Here is a 20323-nt window from a genome sequence, read left to right as displayed (position 1 = left end):
GACCCCTGAGGAACGCCTGACAATTGCGGAAACTTATCTGATTGGAAGCCTCGATATTGAACAAATTGAAAACGGTTGGCAAAGTAGGAGCGAAACACATTTAAGAGATCATCAGATACACCCACTGAATGTAATTTATAAATCAGCAAATCATGGTTAAGCCGATCAAATGCCTTCGAAAAATCAGTATATATCACGTCCACCTGACCACCCCTATCCAGCACCTCGGAAATATATTGTACCTTGTTGGCTAAGTTTGTCGTCGTTGATCGTCCCTTAACAAAACCATGCTGAAATTGAGATATATATTTTTCCACATGAGAGTACAAGTGATTGTGAATGACTAATTCGAAAATTTTTGAAAAATTACTTATAATTGCAATGGGCCTGTAATTCATTATATTATTTTTGTGACCTTTTTTATAGATGGGACATATTCTAGAAAGTTTCCATAATTCTGGAAATACACCAGACTTGAGAATGGTATTAAAAATTATTTTCAACGGTTTAGCAAAAATTATTCCACAATCTTTTACCAAGAAGGCAGGTACTAAATCAGGACCCATAGTAAAGTTACCTTTAATTTTTTTGATGGCACGTATAATATCATCTTCAGATATTTCAGGAATGCGTAGTAAGTCATGATTTACAATAATATCACAGTTGGACAAAGGAGCAGAACTCTTGCCAAAAGCCTTCGAAAAATAGTCAGCGAATGCATTCACCACATCTGAGGGATCATCCAACATTATGTCATTATAACTCATGTATGAGAGAACAGACGTAGTATTTGCTTTAGCGCCAATATATGACCAGAAACGTCTTGGATTTACGCATAAGTCTTCTTCAATTGATACCAAATAGTCCCTACAGGATAAATGAATTAATGATTTGACTTCAGATCTTAATTTTTTGAATTTATTATAATCATAAATGTTAGAAGATAATTTATAACTTCGCCACAGTTTGTTTTTTAACCTTAGTTTCCTAATGATTTCACCATTAAACAAAACTGGGTACTGGCCACGAACATCTCTCTTTTCAGGTACATGTTGTACAAGCAAAGTATTTAATATGCTATAGAACTCATCAATTACTAAGTTTATGTTTACAATGTTAGAAAGTGGTGTCCAGTCAACATTAGTGAACTCCTGGTATAGTAAATTAAAGTTACATTTTTTAAAATTAAGGTTGTACTTGGGCTTAATTGAAGAAAGAGGAAATGTTATATTGGTATTACTTTGGATCCATAATTTTTGGATCCATAATTTTTATGGATCAAAATATTTTCTCTGGAACGGTCTTGTCCGTGTGCTGTACGATACGTGCGTGTAAAAAATTGTCGTTGGAAGATAGAAAGACACTTCTTAATTTTTGGAGAATTTTTCAATGCAAACTAAGAAAGATGGATATTTAAAAAAAACTGATATTTTCTTATAATAATTAATAGTAATAACTATTTTAAATGCATTGTTGTTAATGCAAGAGTTCGCCAACAAAACCACATCCATAAGCATCTGTAGTTGCCAACTGCGTACACTAAACAAACTCCATTCAAATATGGAACAAAATGAAATAAAACTTACCATTTCTAGAGAAAATGTTGAAATGTTGAGTACTGTGTGGAAGAACCTAATCTTGAAAATAAAACATGCGTGCTCGAAGTTGTAATGCCACATCGTCCAATAATTCAGGCAACCGATTCTTCAAAATGTCAGCATATGTTGGACCATTTAGTCGTTCTTCAAAGAAATAGGGACCCACAAGTACATCGCCTATTATGCCAGCCCAAACATTTACCGAGAACCGATGTTGAAAATGAGTTTCCCTAATCGCGTGAGGATTCTCATCGGCCCATATGTGTATATTATGGAAATTCATTTCATCACGGGTAAATGTCGCCTCATCTGTTACACAAACATAAGCAGGAAAGTCTACTTGATTGGCACGGCACATTGCCGTAAAAACCATCTGCAAAATCGCATTCGTTGATCCGGGGGTAAAATCTGTTGAACTAGTTGCAAATGATAGGGGTGTAACAGCTGGCGCCTTAAGATGCGATGTACGGTACAAGAAAATGTTCCTATTTGCTGTGCGACTCGTCTAGTACTAATTGTGGGGTCTTCGTCAAGATTTTCCAACACTGCATCTTCAACATTAAGGTTTACTTGCTGACCACGTCCTTCTCCCCGTGGAATAACACTTCCCGTATCTCGCAGCCACTGAACGCACTGTAGGATTGTATTTGCACATGGGGGATGACGTGGCCACCGTTCCCGGTACAACCTAGTCCCCGCGAGCGCATTTTCTCCGGCTGCACCATACACTAATACCATATCGACACGTTCGGAAATAGTAAATGCATTGTTTTTTCGGTTCATTGTAAAACTAGTTTGTGCACAAACTAAAAAATTAAGCAAAGTAAGACATAAGAATCTCGTTTTTAATGTAATCGGCACGGTATTCTTATTTTGTACTTCTTTATAGAAATTATACTGTCACTATCATGGAATAAAATCTTTTGTCTGGAATCCTTCACTTTTTAACACTGATCGGTCGATGGACGACGCTTAATATTTAATAATTAAGTGAATAATGAATTCAATACAAATACAAAATCAGTTGACTGCAAAAAATTTTTGACAATATAACCTAACCTTATTTTAGTATTACTAGTATTAGATTATACCGACTTAAATTATAAGGTTGCATTTCGGATCCCATAAAAACATTTCCAAAATTTTTAATAAATAACACAGGGTCGGCCTTCATTTTCGTTGATTAAATGAACTTTAATTTACAAAAAAATCGCGAAGATAGAACTTTTTCGCATAAGAGTTTTCTATTACAAATATCATCAGGAAGCTGTAGTTTAATTTTTATAGATTATACTCGCCACACCCTGTATACGGGGTGTCCCCTATTAGGAAATAATTATAAACATAGTATCCTACTTTATCCTTAGAACTTAATAATGCTCTATATCCTTTCAGAAACATACATATAAACGATTAATCTTTTCCCCAATATTCAATATGTACCTAAAAGGTATACCCAAATCATCTTAACAGTAGGCACCAATAACAGAACTTTTTTAGTTGAAATATGACTGCAAAATAAGCCTGCTTCATTAAGAAGTATTTTGGTCATATATCATTTTTTTAAGTAAATAAGTGTTGTAAGTGAAAAGTTTCTGATTTGATAAAGTTATTCACAATTTATTAATTAATAACAAAAATGTTCTTATTCCAACTTTTAAGACAATCGAGCTAGTTTGACATTGTTTTAAGTAAGATCAGAACCAATTGCCTCTAAATTTATCATACTCTAAACAATTGTTTTTTCCCATCATTTATATGAAGAGAACACTTTCATAAAATGTAGAAATTGAAAAAGTCGAAATAAATTGATTGTTCTCAAATTTGGTACATTTTAATTCTGGACTTTTCCTAATAAAATTTTTCATATCTTATACAAAAGAGACATTACAAATAAACATATTTTTTGCTCCTGATAAGGAGTTCAGACGTACCATTCGATATTAAAGTACACAAGCCTGCTTACCAAATTGACGTGCGCCTTGTCGTTGTAATTGAAGCTCGGCAGGATTTCCTTAAAATTCGTGAGGATCTCGTTATGCCTAGCCATGTCGGTGGCGAGGATGCAGCGGATCATCCCCTCCCGCACCTGCTTAAAATCCTCGCTGCTGAAAGACTTGAATATGTTGCAATCTTCATTCTCCAAAATTCTGAAAGCGACGCTGCAGTGGTGGTTTTCCAGGGGCGATATGTCATTGTACCGGATCGCTAATTCCGTCTTGGCGTTGATTTGATAGATGTTGTTGTAGCCGGGATGGTCTAGATCGTGGCATATACAGGAAGTCAGTAGGATCAATACCTCTAGGTCGCCTATCTTCGAGGGGAGGTCTACACACCACGATATCGCGTATAACTAAAATAACAAAGAAAATATTATTATTGGAGTTACACCTAAGTAGTACATAAAAGATAATCATTACATTTTTACAACCGAGAAAGATGCACTAACCAAATTTGAACAAGACATATAATGTGAAACATCTTCTTATTGTTAAAAAAGTTGTCACCGCCGTTACTGATGGTGAAAATTTGAAATATTTGGAATTATTCAATTTTCGTGGATGAAAACATACATACATATTGAATTTTCGCAACCCAGAGAGATGCACAAAGCAAATTTGGACAGGAAATAGCTAATACAATGCGAAACGTTGCCTTACTGTTATTGCACATGTTTTTAAATTTATTAGCATTTTTCGGAAAGGACATTCAGTGTATCACTACATATTATAAAACAAAGTCCTTCGCCGCGTCTGTCTGTCTGTCTGTTCGCGATTTTCATGCTGTTTTCACCAATGGATAGAGTGGTTCTCGAGGAAGGTTTTAGTATAATATAATTTGTTAAGTTTTTGTATACATTAACGATATTTGTTGGAGGTGTCGGAAAAAAATAAGCCGTCTGGGAGCTTTCAACGAAAACGCTGCCTAAATCCTTTGAGATATAACAAAATAATGTATGGTGGAATTGTGTATCTTATATAGGTCTACAGAAAAGTCCGCGATGGCATATGTCTATCTCTTAAGGATAACATACTATATCCATTTTAATACTTTAAAAAATGGGCAATTATAAAGCGGTAATTGGAAAGCTATTTACACAAATACGGTATTAATCCTTATCATTTTAAATACGTTAGTTGGCTTGAGCATTTCATGAAGATTATTTTTTCCCTTTACACCATGCAAATTAAATGAATACCTTAGGAGATATAGCAAAATCAAAATAATGCGCAACGAAATTAATTTCGTGTCGCCGTGATTCGACCGGGCCGCGCGGGCGCCCCGTGACCCCGCGCCTCGCGTCCGAGCCGGGGGGGTCCGAAAGTTTATGTAGTGTATCAATGTATGGTGGAATTGTGTATCTTATATATGCCTACAGAAAAGTCCGCGATGGCATATGTCTATATGTTAAAGATAACATACTACCTATATCCATTTTAATACTTTAAAAAATTGGCAATTATAAAGCGGTAATGTAAAAGCTATTTACACAAATACGGTATTAATCCTTATCATTTTAAATAAGTTAGAGGCTTTAAGCATTTCATGCACATTATTTTACTCTTTTACACCATATAATTTAAATGAATATCTTAGGAGTAATCGCAAAAAAATTACGGACGCGAGAATAAAATTCAAGCGCCTCGCTTCGCTTGATGCGATCGCCGACCCTCCCCCCGCACCGTCTTGCCTACTGTTTAGCTAATAAGCCGAACGATAACGCGCGCGTGATCCTTTAATAAACTGACTTGGAGCGAATGGAGGTGACGACTGACGACTGTGTTTTCTTTCTGGGTGTTGTTGGAAAGTTATAATTGCGTTCGATATTTTAAGGTCACATTTTTGTTTTGTATTTGTTGTCTTTAGGTAGTCGGAACATACATAGATACTTGCAAACATACTTTTATTTCATTGAGTTTTAATAATTTGTTTGTTTTTTTCTTATTGTGAATCATTTAAAACTTCATAGTCGCATTTTTGTTTCGTGTTTGTTTTCTTTAGGTAGTTAGATACCTAACTACTTACTTATTAATTAAAATTGATAGTCCTGAACATAGGTACTTTAATTTAATTCGTTTTGTTTTCACATTGTTGGTAGTTACCTATATTGTTTTAAATTTAAAGGTTTTGCATTTTTAGTTTTGAGTTCGTTTGTTGTCTTTAGGTATATAGATATATCGTGAATTATTTTAAAATTAATATTAGGGTCGCATTAGATGAAAGATGATTGATTTTTTGTTTGTTACGATTTAACTCAAAAACTACTCAACCAATTTTACCGAAAGCTACATCTCCTCGGAGTAACATAGGCTATTTTATATTTGCCCGTGCGAAGCCGGGGCGGGTTGCTAGTAACAAATAAAACTATATACTTGACTTTATACTTTTTAAATTGTGTTATTTAGGTTAAAAACTTAATGTTTTAATTTATTGGGCAAAGTGTTACTGGTTTTTTTACTTCAAAAATATATTTAATATTTTAGTTACAACAATAAACCTTCTTTATTGTAAGAGAAATAACTATGTATACTTAAGGGCTTGAATGCTAGAACACGTCGTGTCGAATATTTACTTACCATTTGCGCAACACAGAAACAATGCCTAAAATTGTGAAAGGGTACGTCGTTGTAGTTTTTGTAAGCTTCGTACAGGAAATTCCTTAAAGTAGTAATATCAATGGCAAACTTCGAACAGAGATCATGATCGAGATACATTTGTTGCAGGAGGAGGAGTAGTTCTTCGTCTTCCCAGGGCCTGGCGTCGAAGGTGGGCATTCTCAGCCACTGCCGTATAGCGTCCGAAACTTGTGCGTCACTGAAAAGGGAACAGTTCTAAAAAGTAGGTAATTATGTGAACTGGTTTTACATTACAATTATACATACTACTACTTTATACTTAAGACCTGTAAATCCATATGGTTAAAGATGAGAATTTTATCTCTAAGTAAAATACTAGGTTGTACAGTTTAATTCCAGATTCCTCTTATCAAAATAAAGCAATTGAGCCAAAAATCATATATTGTTCCTGTCCGTTTTAATTTACAATTACAGGTCTTTTAAGTTATTAGTTCAACTTGGTATTTCGAAGGGAGGTAATTTTTATCTAATAGACGTCGTTAACAACACTCTTATTTTTCACCATATTTTTTTCATAACAGACATTTCGAGAAAACAAAGACGGCTTTGGTCAATTTATTTGCTGTAAAAAAGATATTCTGTTATAAATAAACAGTAGTAAACGACATTGGAATGCACGGCCAAACACCTCTATTATTCACCGGCACGACAGGCAGACAGGGCAGGCATTAGGGCATACGTATCGAATAAATTGATCGATGCGAAGCTTCAGATAACAGGCAGACATGTACATGTTATTTATTGTACAATGACGCGGATAGTTTGATTACTAGAATGTGAAGTAGTTGATGTTTCGCCACCATTAGTAAAAATAGCATATATTAAAAACTTCTATTGTTTTAGATATGCGCCTGTGACCACGGTAAATATTTTTCGTTTTTGGGTGTTTACCGATCGCCGGAGACGATTAATTACGGAACACTTAGGATAACTGTTAATTATTTTCAACAATCGTTTTCGTTATGAGTAAGAAATTATTATTTTCTTAACTGTTGCTGGTAATTATTATTAAGTACTATACCAACATATTTTATGGTAAGTTCCTTGTGGAACGTTAAGTGTAGAAAAAAGACTCTTTTCCTTTTTGTTTCATTTTATTATGCAAATGCTTACATATACATATATTCCTATAATGTAAAGAGTGGAGTCATAAGAAGGCACATTTTGTTTGAATAAAATTACATAAAAGCGAACCCGTCCTACAGCCCACCCTGTACCATATTGCAGCCGCCCTAATATTTCCGATATCTAGTTATATGTCACACAAATACAAAGTTTATCTTCTTATCGTAAAGAAATTAATACAAAAGTGTTTTGGTAGAAATTATAGCATATATATTTTTTTGTCTTTTAGATATCGATAGTTTGGACTACAATGATGAAGACGTTCTTAACTTTGGGAAAAACTGATGCACTAAATGGATGGTGAAAAACCTGATAACTGGAAATAACATGGCGTGCCTTTTTTTTTTAAATCACTCACGCATATGAATACACTGTGCCCGAACAGGGTATTTTCTAAATAAATCTGAAATACTCGAAGACACACTACTTCACATGATTTCATAAAAAAGTGCTGATTTAAAGTTCTTTCGTAAGTGGCTTAGTTTTCGAGATACAGAGTGTTAAAATTATTGACATATTTTGTAGCATTTATGCAAATATTTCTGAAGGCGTTTAACATAATCTGATGAAATATACTGATTTAACTAAATAAAATTAAAAATTCACTATTGAGCCTAGATACAGTGCAGTTACTTCAAAAATTCAATCAGCGTATTTGAATCGCAATTGCATTTCGAAGAAAAAAGAATGTTCCATTTTATTCGGAATAGGAGCTATTTTGTAATTATTATTGTTTTAAATTTAAAATAAGATTATTACATGATTGAATAAATTGACTTCACTTCACAAAATAAAGTATTTCATGCACAGAAAAAAAATTATTTGGATTTTGATGACCGTACCTTAAAAAACAGCCGTAATTGTTTGATTTGATTATAGTCCAGACGGTATTTGTTTCAAAAAGCCATATTTGGGTGAATCGTATATCCACGGAGATTTTTGGCTTTTTGGCTTTCAAATATCACTAGAAATGAAAATTTTTCTATGCGCATAAAAAAAACGTGGGCTTAACTTTGGGCGGCACAATATGTTAAAAAAGTTGGAAAAATGTCATATTTTTCTTCCTGTTTAATTATGTATCTTTTTAAGAGTTGATTTTAGGCGAAAATNACCCCATTTTTGTGATTTTTTCGATTTTTACCATAATAATCATGATTCATTCGATTTGTAACCAGTCATGTATTGTAAAAAATTTAATTACAAACATGTTTTTCCTCTTCCATTTTCGCCTAAAATCAACTCTTAAAAAGATACATAATTAAATAGGAAGAAAAATATGACATTTTTCCAATTTTTTTAACATATTGTGCCGTCAAAAGTTAAGCCCACGTTTTTTTTATGCGCATAGAAAAATTTTCATTTCTAGTGATATTTGAAAGCCAAAAAGCCAAAAATCTCCGTGGATATACGATTCACCCAAGCCAAAACAGATACCGCCTGGTCTATTAGTGAAACAGAAACTTTTTATTTAAATTGTGAATTTGAATTTCTTCTTTGAAAAAAGACAAGTAACATTTAATATAGATATATTTAGCTTGATCGCTCTATTTTGATATAAGAAACCCATTACGCTGTCACATGCTTAATGAAACGCACTGTAGAATTCCCATAAGTTGGTACAGTCCCACATTTTCTAAATAATCATTTTGCACTAAAATACTTATTTGAGACATGACTGAAAATATTTCAATATACATTTTATGATTCATCTTAAACTTTATTAAACCTATGTTTGTCGAACAGAATATCAACAAACGTAGCCTTATATAGGCATAATTTTTAACTCTTTCTGGTTTTTGTGGTTTATTTATACCGACAATTTAAAAATAGAGTAAAACCCTTTAATGGCAGATCCTTGTCGATATTACAAAAGATGATTTAATGAAATCTTCCAAACAACTTTAAAAAAATATATGTTTTGTTTATTAACTGCCTTTTTTTATATTATATTTGCTTGAAATGATAAAATTTGCCCTAAAATATCAGCTCTTCAGAAACAAAATGTTGAAAATTTAATTTCTTTTTTTTTTTTTAGATTATTTGTATCTCATAAACGAGTTAACTTCTCTGCCTTCTTCATTAAATCTTGCCTATAAGTAGGTATTGATTTTTTTAAATGATATTATTGGTAGTTTTGCTTCACTACCAGACCAAAAGTGTTTCTTAATTATTGTTTTACTGAAGGTTCAGATTATGACGAATTAATACGCCACTAAAAGATTCGCACTATTTTTAGAAAATAATCCGATAATCTATTAAACCTGAACTATAACGTTAGTTTTAATTAATTCACCTTAGCTTGCTATACAAATCAATTAGAGTACAAATTAAAAGTTTTTGAACAAAGACGTAAGCAATATGTGTTCGTTTTGTGGAGACAGTGCTAGTATCGGATTACATTTAATTATACGGCATGACGTTTACATTGTTTGATATGTTAATAGACTCTAAACGCCTAGAAATTTTCGTTAGCGTGGCAAATTGAATACATCATTCAATAGATTAATATTAGTTTTACATTTTAACTGTACAGCATTTGGTGAATTAATTAACAGTGTCTTTATTACCTATAGATTATCTCAGTAACTATTGGAAACATGAAAAAATGAAAAGACTGTTGAGTGGGAGCTAAAATGGTATATTCTGATATTATTCCGAGCTCTTAAAATTAATTAATAAAATGCCACCAATTCACGTGAATTCATTTGGCTTCTATCGATTACAATTTTCGAAAATAATAATATTTAAAGTTAGTGACACTTTTTATTTTTTGGATATCATAAAATTGCCTGCAATAGTAATCTGTCTTGTATTGTTTTGATAACTTTTTAAATAAAGGTCTTTTTCTTGAGTATGTATGAATAAATAAAGGTCCAGGATCTAGATTGGTACTATGTTCTATCTTTTGCAACCCCTTGCAAAGCGTCTTACATGCATTATTTTACTAATTATTCGGGCACATACAAAAAAAGCTTCATTTTCGGTAGACCAGAATTTGACATCAAAATTACGCCATCAGATCCGGATTTTTTTCTAATTTAAAAAAATAGGACCATCAGAGTTGATCAATCGAATAATAATCACTTTATAACTTAAAAAAAATCAAGATAATCGAATTTTTTATATGTATATAGATTTGCTTAAACACTTAATGACAGCATGAAATGGTGGAAAAAATCTAGTAAAATGTATTAATGTTCTATAATATAGATTTTTTTTTCAAAGAATATAATATATGCCCGTAGAAATATTCCAGTGTAGTTTTTATACCGTGTTTTCCTTGCTGGTATGTTTTAGTATTCCTTATAATTTCCTGTATTTAAAATTTTTTATTTTTAAATTATGTAACATTTCTTCTGTTACCGTATGTGTTACATACATGACAGTTCTAGAGCGTGCAGTATTACTACTATGTAATTTGTTTCTATGATCAAGGACGAAAAACATATATCTATGTACCTCTGCAACAAAAGGAAAATTTTCTGTATAAACGTATAAAAGTGTTCCAGTTATTAAACATAAGGATAACTAATCTGCATTATAGCTCAATGATTTTATTTGTATGTCCTCAGTAACTAACCATATACTTTCAAAGTTTTGTTTCACCCGCTTCTTTACTGAATCACTTTTCCTACGATACTGAAGGCGCCGACATTCTTCGCTGGAAACTGGTTCTGGGAGTTGCTTATGGAATCCTGAAACAAAAATATTTTTTTACATATTTGAATATTTGGAAAAACTTCATTAAAGCAGTTAAGGCACACATTGTTTGCAAACGTTCAAAACTTAGAAAATATATGTACCTATATAACTTTCGTAACAACTTCGTGCCCGAGTTGCTTCCTGGAGTAAGCCGGTATTAATATCTAGTAATAAAATACGAGAAGATGGAGTAAACAATTCTTTATTAAGCTTAATATTCAATATAATAAAATAAAATAAAATACACTGATTTGGTATATGGACCGTTACCAACGACAGAAGTGGAGACCGCAGCTGTTAGAGGACAGCTTGGTGGAATCGGAAGCAAGGAGAAGGATGAGTACCGCAAACCGTTACCAACCACTACTTGAGTAGATAGGGTATCTTTTCATGTCTATGTCATAATTTCAGGGGCCTGTCTTAATGAATTACGGGTCTGAAATTGCTGTCTTCCTAGATACAGGGTGTAGAAATTATTTAAAAAATCCACATTTTCTCAAATATGTCTGCAAATATTTTAAGCGCATTGATGATCTTGGGTTACGTTTTTACTAATTAAAGTGAACAATTTATTGAATTGTTATACAAATGTATCAACCAACGATGAAAGATACAGGGAGGAACTGTAATTGAAAACCGCAAAAGTTTTACGTCATTGAGTTTTTTTTATTGGGAATTGGATCAGTGCATTCTGATTCATATTTCAATTCCAAAGAAAAAGTTTTCTTTAACAGTTATCTTTAACCAATCATTTTTGAAAAAAAAAGAAAAAATTTCAATTCAAATAATTCAATTCAATTTTGTAACATTATTTCTACTGAACTATTCACTTTGAATTTAATATTTACTTCCAGTCTTTACTGTTTGCTTCTGTTAATGTCTTGTTATACGTAAGCGTACCAAAATTCGCCTTTCCGACACCGAATTTTCTAGAATAGAACATTGTCGGAACAGTCGAGAACTTTGTTGAGTCTTCTTCTTCTTTTTCCTTTCCTAGTGTTTGGTCTTGATAAGTCTTATTCAGCAAGTAGTTTTGTCCTATTAACAAAGTCCAAAAGCTTCTTTGCTGACACTTCTCTCAGCTCCCTAGGGTCTCCCTAGGAGCGTCATGTTACTATGTGCAAATCCCGGGCACTCGTCTAGGATATGCAGAGAAGTTTCATCCGCCGAGTCACATCTTCGGCAGACCGGACTGTCTACAAGCTTTATAGCCTATGTAGATGTTTCCTAATGTTTCCTTTCAAGCTCGGCAACTTTTTTGCTCTTTCCTTCAAAGGATACTCCATGAGCTCTTTAAAATAATTATGTCCTGGCCTCGAAGTCTAGTATTTCCTATGTTCTGTTTCGGTCCATTTGCCCAGAGCCCGCCTGACCACACTGAGAGATGTATCGCAGAATGGCTCCGGACCAATGAACTCTGTCTCGGATCCCTTCCTAGCAAGTTCATCCGCTTTCTCGTTCCCACAAATGCCTTTGTGTCTTGGCACCCAACACAGTATAACTGTATTATTGGTGGCCAGTTCAGTCAGAATTTTTAAACAATCCCACACAAATTCTGAACTTGTCTTGTGTGAGCCTAAAGCTTTAATTGCAGCTTGACTATCAGAAAATATATATTACGTTTATAACCTCTACGTACATTCTCTACTAGGCACGCCATCATCGCAAAAATATTTCTTCTTGGAACCCTTCCCAGACTGTAGCTTGCATTCCATCTAGGTCTAACTCCATATATTCCTGCACCCATCCCTCTGGCCATTTTGGAGCCGTCCGTAAACCATACTAGGCTCCATCTTTCCAGGGTATCAAACTTATTCTCATTTGCTTTGATCTTCTATTCGAGTCTTAAATGACTTGTGGAAGTGAAACCTTCTTGTCAGAGACCATCGCAAGAGTTGGTTCCGACATCATGATCATAGTTCCCTAACTAATTTTAGTGAACTTTCTTTCATGTTATCACGTGTAGATTTCACAAATGTATGCACTAAGGTTAAGGATCACCCAGTTTTTATATTATTTAATATCTAGTAGGTTCCATTGTCGATTAGTTGTTAGACCTTTGTATACTTTGAGACATACCGTATTAATAAACAATCATTATTATTGGTTAAGGAGTTTGAGGGCTAGTTTATACATTATTGGTTCAGTTTTCCTAACATTTTGACAGACAGAAACTGTGAGACTAAGTTTCAGAGTTTATTCTAAAGAACACAAAAATTTCTCAGCTATTGACAACTGCCACTGTAGTCTGCAAACCAAACTAACCATTGTCATTATACAATTAGTACCAAATCCTCAATTAAAATTAATATACAGGGTAGCCCATCGAAAACGTACCGCAAGGCATTACAGGGTAGTAATGAACTTTTCGGCAAAATCCAAAAACAGGTAAAGTTTGCTTCTGAGAGGGACAACTTTTGGTGCAAAAAGCATAGCAAAATCTTCAACCCCCTAAGTGGGGGTGCCATCCCCCAAATTTTTTTAAATGGGAATGGGGGTCAAGTGGGGGGTCATTAGAAAGGGCTTTTAATTCTCTATACATCGATTCTTACTTTTTGAAAATCGATCCATTATTTTAGAAAATATGCAGCTTTGAAAATACGAACAATATTTTTGACGAGAAATGCGAAAATCGATTTAATTTTACTTCAAAACTTACGGTATTAGCTTGGTAAATTCCTTCAAAAGAATTCGCTGTTTTTTTTCTGATTTGCGAATTCTTTAGCCTGATTTTGGTGAGCAAAAAATTGTCCGCTTTTTGTTTCGTATTTAGATAGGCCACAAGAAGTTGCTAGATAACTGTCTTGTGACTTGTAGTTGAAGAGTACCAATACTGCCGAGTCTTTTAAATTGATTAATTATGGTGTACTCAATTCCAGAAAGAGTAGAAATTATTGAGCTTTTTTTCAAAAACAATGAATGCGGAAATCGGGTCGCCGAACTGTTCAACCAACGGCATCCTGAGAAACATGCGTCTGGAAAAATTGTTCGCGAATTGGTGGCCAAATTTCGCGAAACTGGCTCCGTTCATAACAAAAAGAGGCAGGTTGAAAATCCGGTACTAAATGAACCTACGGAAATAGCGGTATTGGGGCAAGTGGCAATGGATAGTACGCTGAGTACAATGCAATTGGCTACTGCGACAGGAGTGAGTCGTACAAGTGTCCAACGAATATTAAAAAAATACAAATTCCATCCTTATAAGATTCGGCTAGTGCAAGAGCTAAATGAAGACGATTTTGATCGTCGTTTGCAATTTTGCGAAATAATGACTGAACGAGCGATAAACGATAATTTCCTCTTTAATGTGTGTTTTTCGGACGAGTGTACGTTCTTCTTGAATGGTTTAGTGAATCGCCATAATTGTCGTTACTGGGCTGATACCAATCCAAGGATTTTCCATGAGACACACTCCCAACACCCCCAGAAGTTGAATGTATGGGCAGGTATTTTTGGAAATTCCATTGTAGGTCCTTTTTTCCTTCCTGGAAATTTGACAGGCGATATGTACTTGGATTTACTACAAAATGTCATCGACCCAGCTCTAACAAATATCATAGAGGACGACCCTGCTTACAATGAACACGAACTGATTTTCCAGCAAGACGGAGCTCCTCCACATTACTCGCTCAATGTGCGCAATTACCTAAATGAGACGTTTCCAGGACGCTGGATAGGACGAAGAGGTGCAATTGAGTGGCCCCCTCGGTCACCCGACTTAAATCCTTTAGATTTCTTTCTCTGGGGGCACATTAAAAGCAAAGTTTACAGCACTCCACCTGATACCTTGGAAGATCTGCGAGGACGAATCATTAATGTATGTCGCGAAGTAACACCGCAAGTGCTCCAGAATGTTCGACAACGGTTTGAAGACAACCTGTATCATTGTATGCAAGTTGGCGGACAACATTTTCAGCATTTACTTGACTAATACCGTAAGTTTTGAAGTAAAATTAAATCGATTTTCGCATTTCTCGTCAAAAATATTGTTCGTATTTTCAAAGCTGCATATTTTCTAAAATAATGAATCGATTTTCAAAAAGTAAGAATCGATGTATAGAGAATTAAAAGCCCTTTCTAATGACCCCCCACTTGACCCCCATTCCCATTTGAAAAAATTTAGGGGATAGCACCCCCACTTAGGGGGTTGAAGATTTTGGTATGCTTTTTGAGCCAAAAGTTGTTCCCCTCAGAAACAAATTTGACCTGTTTTTGGATTTTGCCGAAAAGTTCTTTACTACCCTGTAATGCCTTGCGGTACGTTTTCGATGGGCTACCCTGTATGTTATGACTTGGTTTAGAAATTTTACTAACGTTTTTTTATCTGACACAATGACATGATTAACGCACAGTAAAAATAATCTTTCCCTGACGCTTAATGGAAATTACTAGGAAAATGGAAAATTATCGTCCACGTCTGCATGAGAAGGAAAACTTGGAGGACTATTGGGTTTCCAATTAATTAAGCATTTCGTTTTATTTTTGCCTCTGATTGATTCAGACAATTTCAGTTAATTACGGAATAGCGCTACACTTAGATTGTGTTTGTCGATGCGGCACGTGTTTGCTGTAATTTTGTTAGACGCGAATAAGTTTTGTTCGCTCTGAAATTAAAAAGACGTAGTACACGGGGATATACGTAGTATTAATATAAATGCACTTATTTCAACACTATCTTAATTCGACTATTCCTTAGTGTAGTAAAAAAAATAGTAATAGTAATAGGTATTTTATTTAAGTATTAACCTTTTCGTATATATCTTGTCCTTGGGGAATAAAAAGTACTTGAAATAAAAAAAAACAGAGTGGATTGGAAAGTTTGCCGTAACCGTGGTTTATTGTACTAGAATCTGCACAAGTATTCGAAACTAGGGTGAGTGATGTACTCTAAAATCTACTTTAGGTAGAAACGATCCGTTCTTCATCACTGTTGCTGGCTGAGTTTTTAAAAGTACTAATAGAATTTGTCTTTGACTTTGTATATGTACAGAAAGTGTGTTTAAATATGGTGCCAGTGAAACAAAAAAGTGAAACAAGAGGAAGGAAACTTATTTTAAGCAAAAATAATGAACATGAACGAAAAAATGGTAATATGTGTTCTTAACTTTTCTTTTTTCGTCACATGAAAACTTGTTATAGCGGTTGTCTGGCTGTCTTATCCTCCTATTTTACCTTATTTTAGGGGGTATTTTAGCGTTTTACATGCCCTGGTAAATCGGTATTTGGCTGAGGATTCGATATTTTTATCGAGATGTTGAGTGTTTTCATATTTCATAATCTTTCCCAATTGGAAATTTTTATCTAAAAAAATAAATTTGTTTTGATTTGATTAGGAAAAAATTACCTAGACTATTTCCACACTAAATTTATTTCAAAAAACTATTTAGCTGTTTCAGGGAGCACTTTAAAAACAAATAAACAAATAATATAAAGGGGTAGCAGCAATTCTTCTTATAAAATAGTATCATGTTGTTTAAATAGATAAATGTGGTATAAGTTTTAATGGAGAAACTTTACCGGGTGTTAGAAAAAATTAATTATTAAATAAAAACAATCATTTGAATATGAGTAATTTCTTTATTCACGATACAACGTATTGAAACTAGAAAAGAATATCCCTGAGGATGCTAGAGGCAGTCATGAAACTTGGGCCATCACTCTTTATCTAACAAGAAGTAAAACTACACACAAGTTGATTTTTAAATATGCTAACCAATAGCGGAGATACATGAGGGTCAGTAACACTAAATTCCTCAATATTTTTCAGATTATTCTTCACATTTGAACAGATTTTAATTACCAATGGCATTTCTAAGAAAAAATATTTTTTATTTTGTTAGAGGAACGAACCTCCCTACTCATGCTTAAACAACAAAGTAACTTGTTAAAAGCCTAAAAAGTAATTCGCTTAGGAACCACGATGATTTTTTAGGTGCACTTAGAAAAAAATATTTATAAACTAACAATTTTTTGAATTTTTTATATACTAAGTAGGTTGTGTTTAAAATCGTATGTCTAACAAAAAAATAGCCATTGTATTTGTAGAAACAATGGAACAAATAATACATTTTAAAATTTAAAAAATCTGAACTCTAAAACGGCTCATTCTTCACACAAAAGGAAAAGCTTTTTTCTTAGAAACGCTAATGGAAAGCAGAATACTCAGAGACATTAAAATTAAATAAATCAGTGGTCCAAGTTTTGTTAGTCTACGTCAATCATCATCAAAGGTATTTAAGAAATTGAAGTATTTATTTCTAATTTGAACACGATGTATACTGCGTACGATATTTGTTGAGATAAAATTCCAAGAAGACCCCTGCGTCACTTTTTTGGAATTAACCGCATTTGACATCTGAGGTAAAAAGGAACAGCGCAGCCCCGACTGCGGTAAATTGTTACAGTAGTTGCGATAACAGAACTCTATTGGCTTTTCCTTTTCTTGGAATTTTATCTTAACAAATATCGCACAGACTACATTTTTTTGCTTAGAATAAATTGATGAAGCTTCTCGATTAAAGCCCAGCATCCTGCAAATAAATGTACATAACTCAATGTTAGAACATTGACTATCATGTTGATAATTAAATCCAATTTTATCGTATAAGTAATTACTCTTATTTTTCTATGCTCATAATTTTACTAAGAAAGTAATTTAAATCGTTTTTATTTCTTTTGAATGTACCCAACCTTTTTTGTAAGCTGTCTAAATTTCAAAAATAGAATATTCAGCAAAAAAAAATATTACTAGCGCATTCGGCAAAATATCGAAAATTTTGTCTTGCACTCATTAGAAATTATAAATATAGCAAATTTTATTAGAAAATATTCCGAAAATATTGTCAGCCTTTATTATTGACTTCATAGAAAGAGAGCCACTGTAGTACTGACTATTTACCTGACGATTTACATATAACCATTTGTTATGAGGCAAGGTATCTTTTTTGAACCATGAGATTGATAATTCATTAATTGATACTTAGAGATATTATTGAATTTATATAAACTACTGTTGCCAACGGCCAATGTGACCAGTTTGGTATTTAGCAACTCAAGGCATTCGACTAATTTTTTCTATAAACATTTCACAAAAGTTACTGTTTTCATCGCAATATTCTACTCATACTATTTTGTAGTCATCATCAGCAGAAGTGACTCAGACAGCTGTAAGAAGGAAAGAATTGTTTTTTGGACCTAAGTACCTACTGTGAAGACTTGGTCAGTAACACAAAACCAACACTTACCACAATTTCAGCGAATTTGCCCGAGCCCACATTTTCAAGAGGGTGCTTTACTTCAAAAATTTGTTTAGTCTTAAGCTTTCAGAGCAAGGAGATATGTAACATATTTCGAGTATCTTTCTCATATTGCCAATACAGTCCGCGGTTAATTTGAAAAATTTTAAACTTTCTCTGAAAAGTATTCAAGTTTTCTTAAATTTTTTTGTAATTTCTTGTCAAACTAGAAATTATCGTCAGCATTTTCAGCAAATTTTCATTTCCAAATTTCATTTTTATATATAAATTTTTATTTGGCAGTTATTCATTATTAAATTCTGCAACTTTTCCGCAAGTTTTTATACAGGGTGAGTCAAAATTCACTCCCCAGCGGCCGGATATATATTCTAAAATAAAAAATAAAACAAAAATGTAGAATACTAAAATCTCGAAAGCGGAGCCGTTTTCGGAAAATTTTGTAAAGAAAAATTCAAATTTATAATTTTTTGGTTTAATATTAACACCTTTAAAATCCATTTAAATCCATACAAAATAAGAAATAGCAAAAACGAAGATCCTTCTGACTTTGGCTAACTTTCAAAAACATTACCATTTTCGTTAATACACTTCTGCTACCTGTGGTAGAAACTCCTGGCAACAGAACAGAAATTAGCTTCATTTATTTCCGCTACTGCTTCATGAATCCTGCCAATAACATCATCCTCGCCAACAGGCACAGTAAAATAAACCTTTTCTTTTATGTATCCCCATAACCAAAAGTCTATTGGAGTCAAGTAAGGAGACCGGGGTGGCCATGGTGTTGGTCCACCCCGACCAATCCATTTATTAGGAAAACGGTGCGACGGTTCAAAATATGTCGTACTTGTAATGTGGCATATGCGGGCGCACCATCATGCTGAAACCACATAGTTGCACGTTGTTCTAGAGGAATATCTTCTAACAAACCTGGCAAAAAGTTCTCGCGAAAATTACTGTAATTTTCACCATTCAGTATTCTCGGCAAAAAATATGGACCTATGATCCTTTTCCCGTAAATACATATCCAAACATTTACAGACCAACGTCTTTGCTGATTCCGCTGACATTTTTCATGAGGATTGTCATAATGCCAATAATGAAGGTTGTGGTGATTGAACTAAAATTAATAATTTATTCGAAAACGGCTCCGCTTTCGAGATTTTAGTATTCTACATTTTTGTTTTATTTTTTATTTTAGAATATATATCCGGCCGCTGGGGAGTGAATTTTGACTCACCCTGTATAGTGTTTTCATAACTTTCGTATGAAAAACGTAGCCAATGCAGTTTATTTATGATGTTTCAAATAATCCCCAGGCATTACAAAGACAAACGACTTCCACAGAAAAGGGGAAACTGCAGGTGCAAAATAATGAATCCAATATTTTATACATATATTTATCAACTGTCTTGCGCTAGCTGCAAGAGGCAACAGCACTTCGCGAACAATTTCCTGCATTTAAGGAAATTGCAACTGCGCCCTTCGCTGTGTCTTCTTTCTCACCAAATATATTTGACGGAAGAAAACTTCACAGATAATTAAAGTGCATCGAACTTATAACCTTTTCGGAATAAACTTTGTTATAGTAGAAGCGTTCAAAAGTTTTCAACGTTACGTTAAACGAAGTTAATCAAACGGGTTAGCCTAGTCTTAATTAATCATAAAATATATTTAAGCTAAGGAAAAGTTCAAAGGCCGATGACGTTGTTCACAATAATCTCAAAGTATTTATTTCATTTATTATTTGTAAAAAGTAAATAAACATAATAGATAAGAATGATAACAATAAAAAAAATATATAATGATTTAAATAAAATTTTGAACATTGTATAGTGGGAACTCAAGGATTTTTAATTAGTCAATATGACTAAATAATGGAAAAGATTTCATTTCATCATGAGCCACCTTTTTAATATTAAATATTTGTCACTGAGAATGGGCAATCTTTAAACTGGAAGTACTACATACAAGAATATGATGATTGAGCTTGACATGTCATTTTACA

At 33.5% G+C, this 20323-nt stretch overlaps 1 protein-coding gene across 3 annotated transcripts in view; it reads right to left on the bottom strand.

Annotated features, from left to right (window-relative positions):
* LOC108903378 (high affinity cGMP-specific 3',5'-cyclic phosphodiesterase 9A) overlaps positions 1–20323 on the bottom strand; it is a 350789-nt gene that overhangs the window by 16298 nt on the left and 314168 nt on the right. For 2 of the 3 annotated variants that reach the window (XM_018705534.1, XM_018705535.1), the window contains exons 6-8: positions 10941–11055; positions 6176–6413; positions 3565–3951 (exon numbers count right to left, since the gene is read on the bottom strand). In XM_018705534.1, coding sequence (XP_018561050.1) covers positions 3565–3951; positions 6176–6413; positions 10941–11055 — 740 coding nt within the window. Of the gene's footprint in view, positions 1–3564; positions 3952–6175; positions 6431–10940; positions 11056–20323 lie in introns of those variants that run through there. The other variant, XM_018705536.1, reaches the window with a different exon arrangement.

Source organism: Anoplophora glabripennis, unplaced genomic scaffold (assembly GCF_000390285.2).
Source record: "Anoplophora glabripennis isolate ALB-LARVAE unplaced genomic scaffold, Agla_2.0 scaffold75, whole genome shotgun sequence".
NCBI lineage: Eukaryota > Metazoa > Arthropoda > Insecta > Coleoptera > Cerambycidae > Anoplophora > Anoplophora glabripennis.
This window is presented reverse-complemented; position numbering and strand designations above follow the sequence as displayed.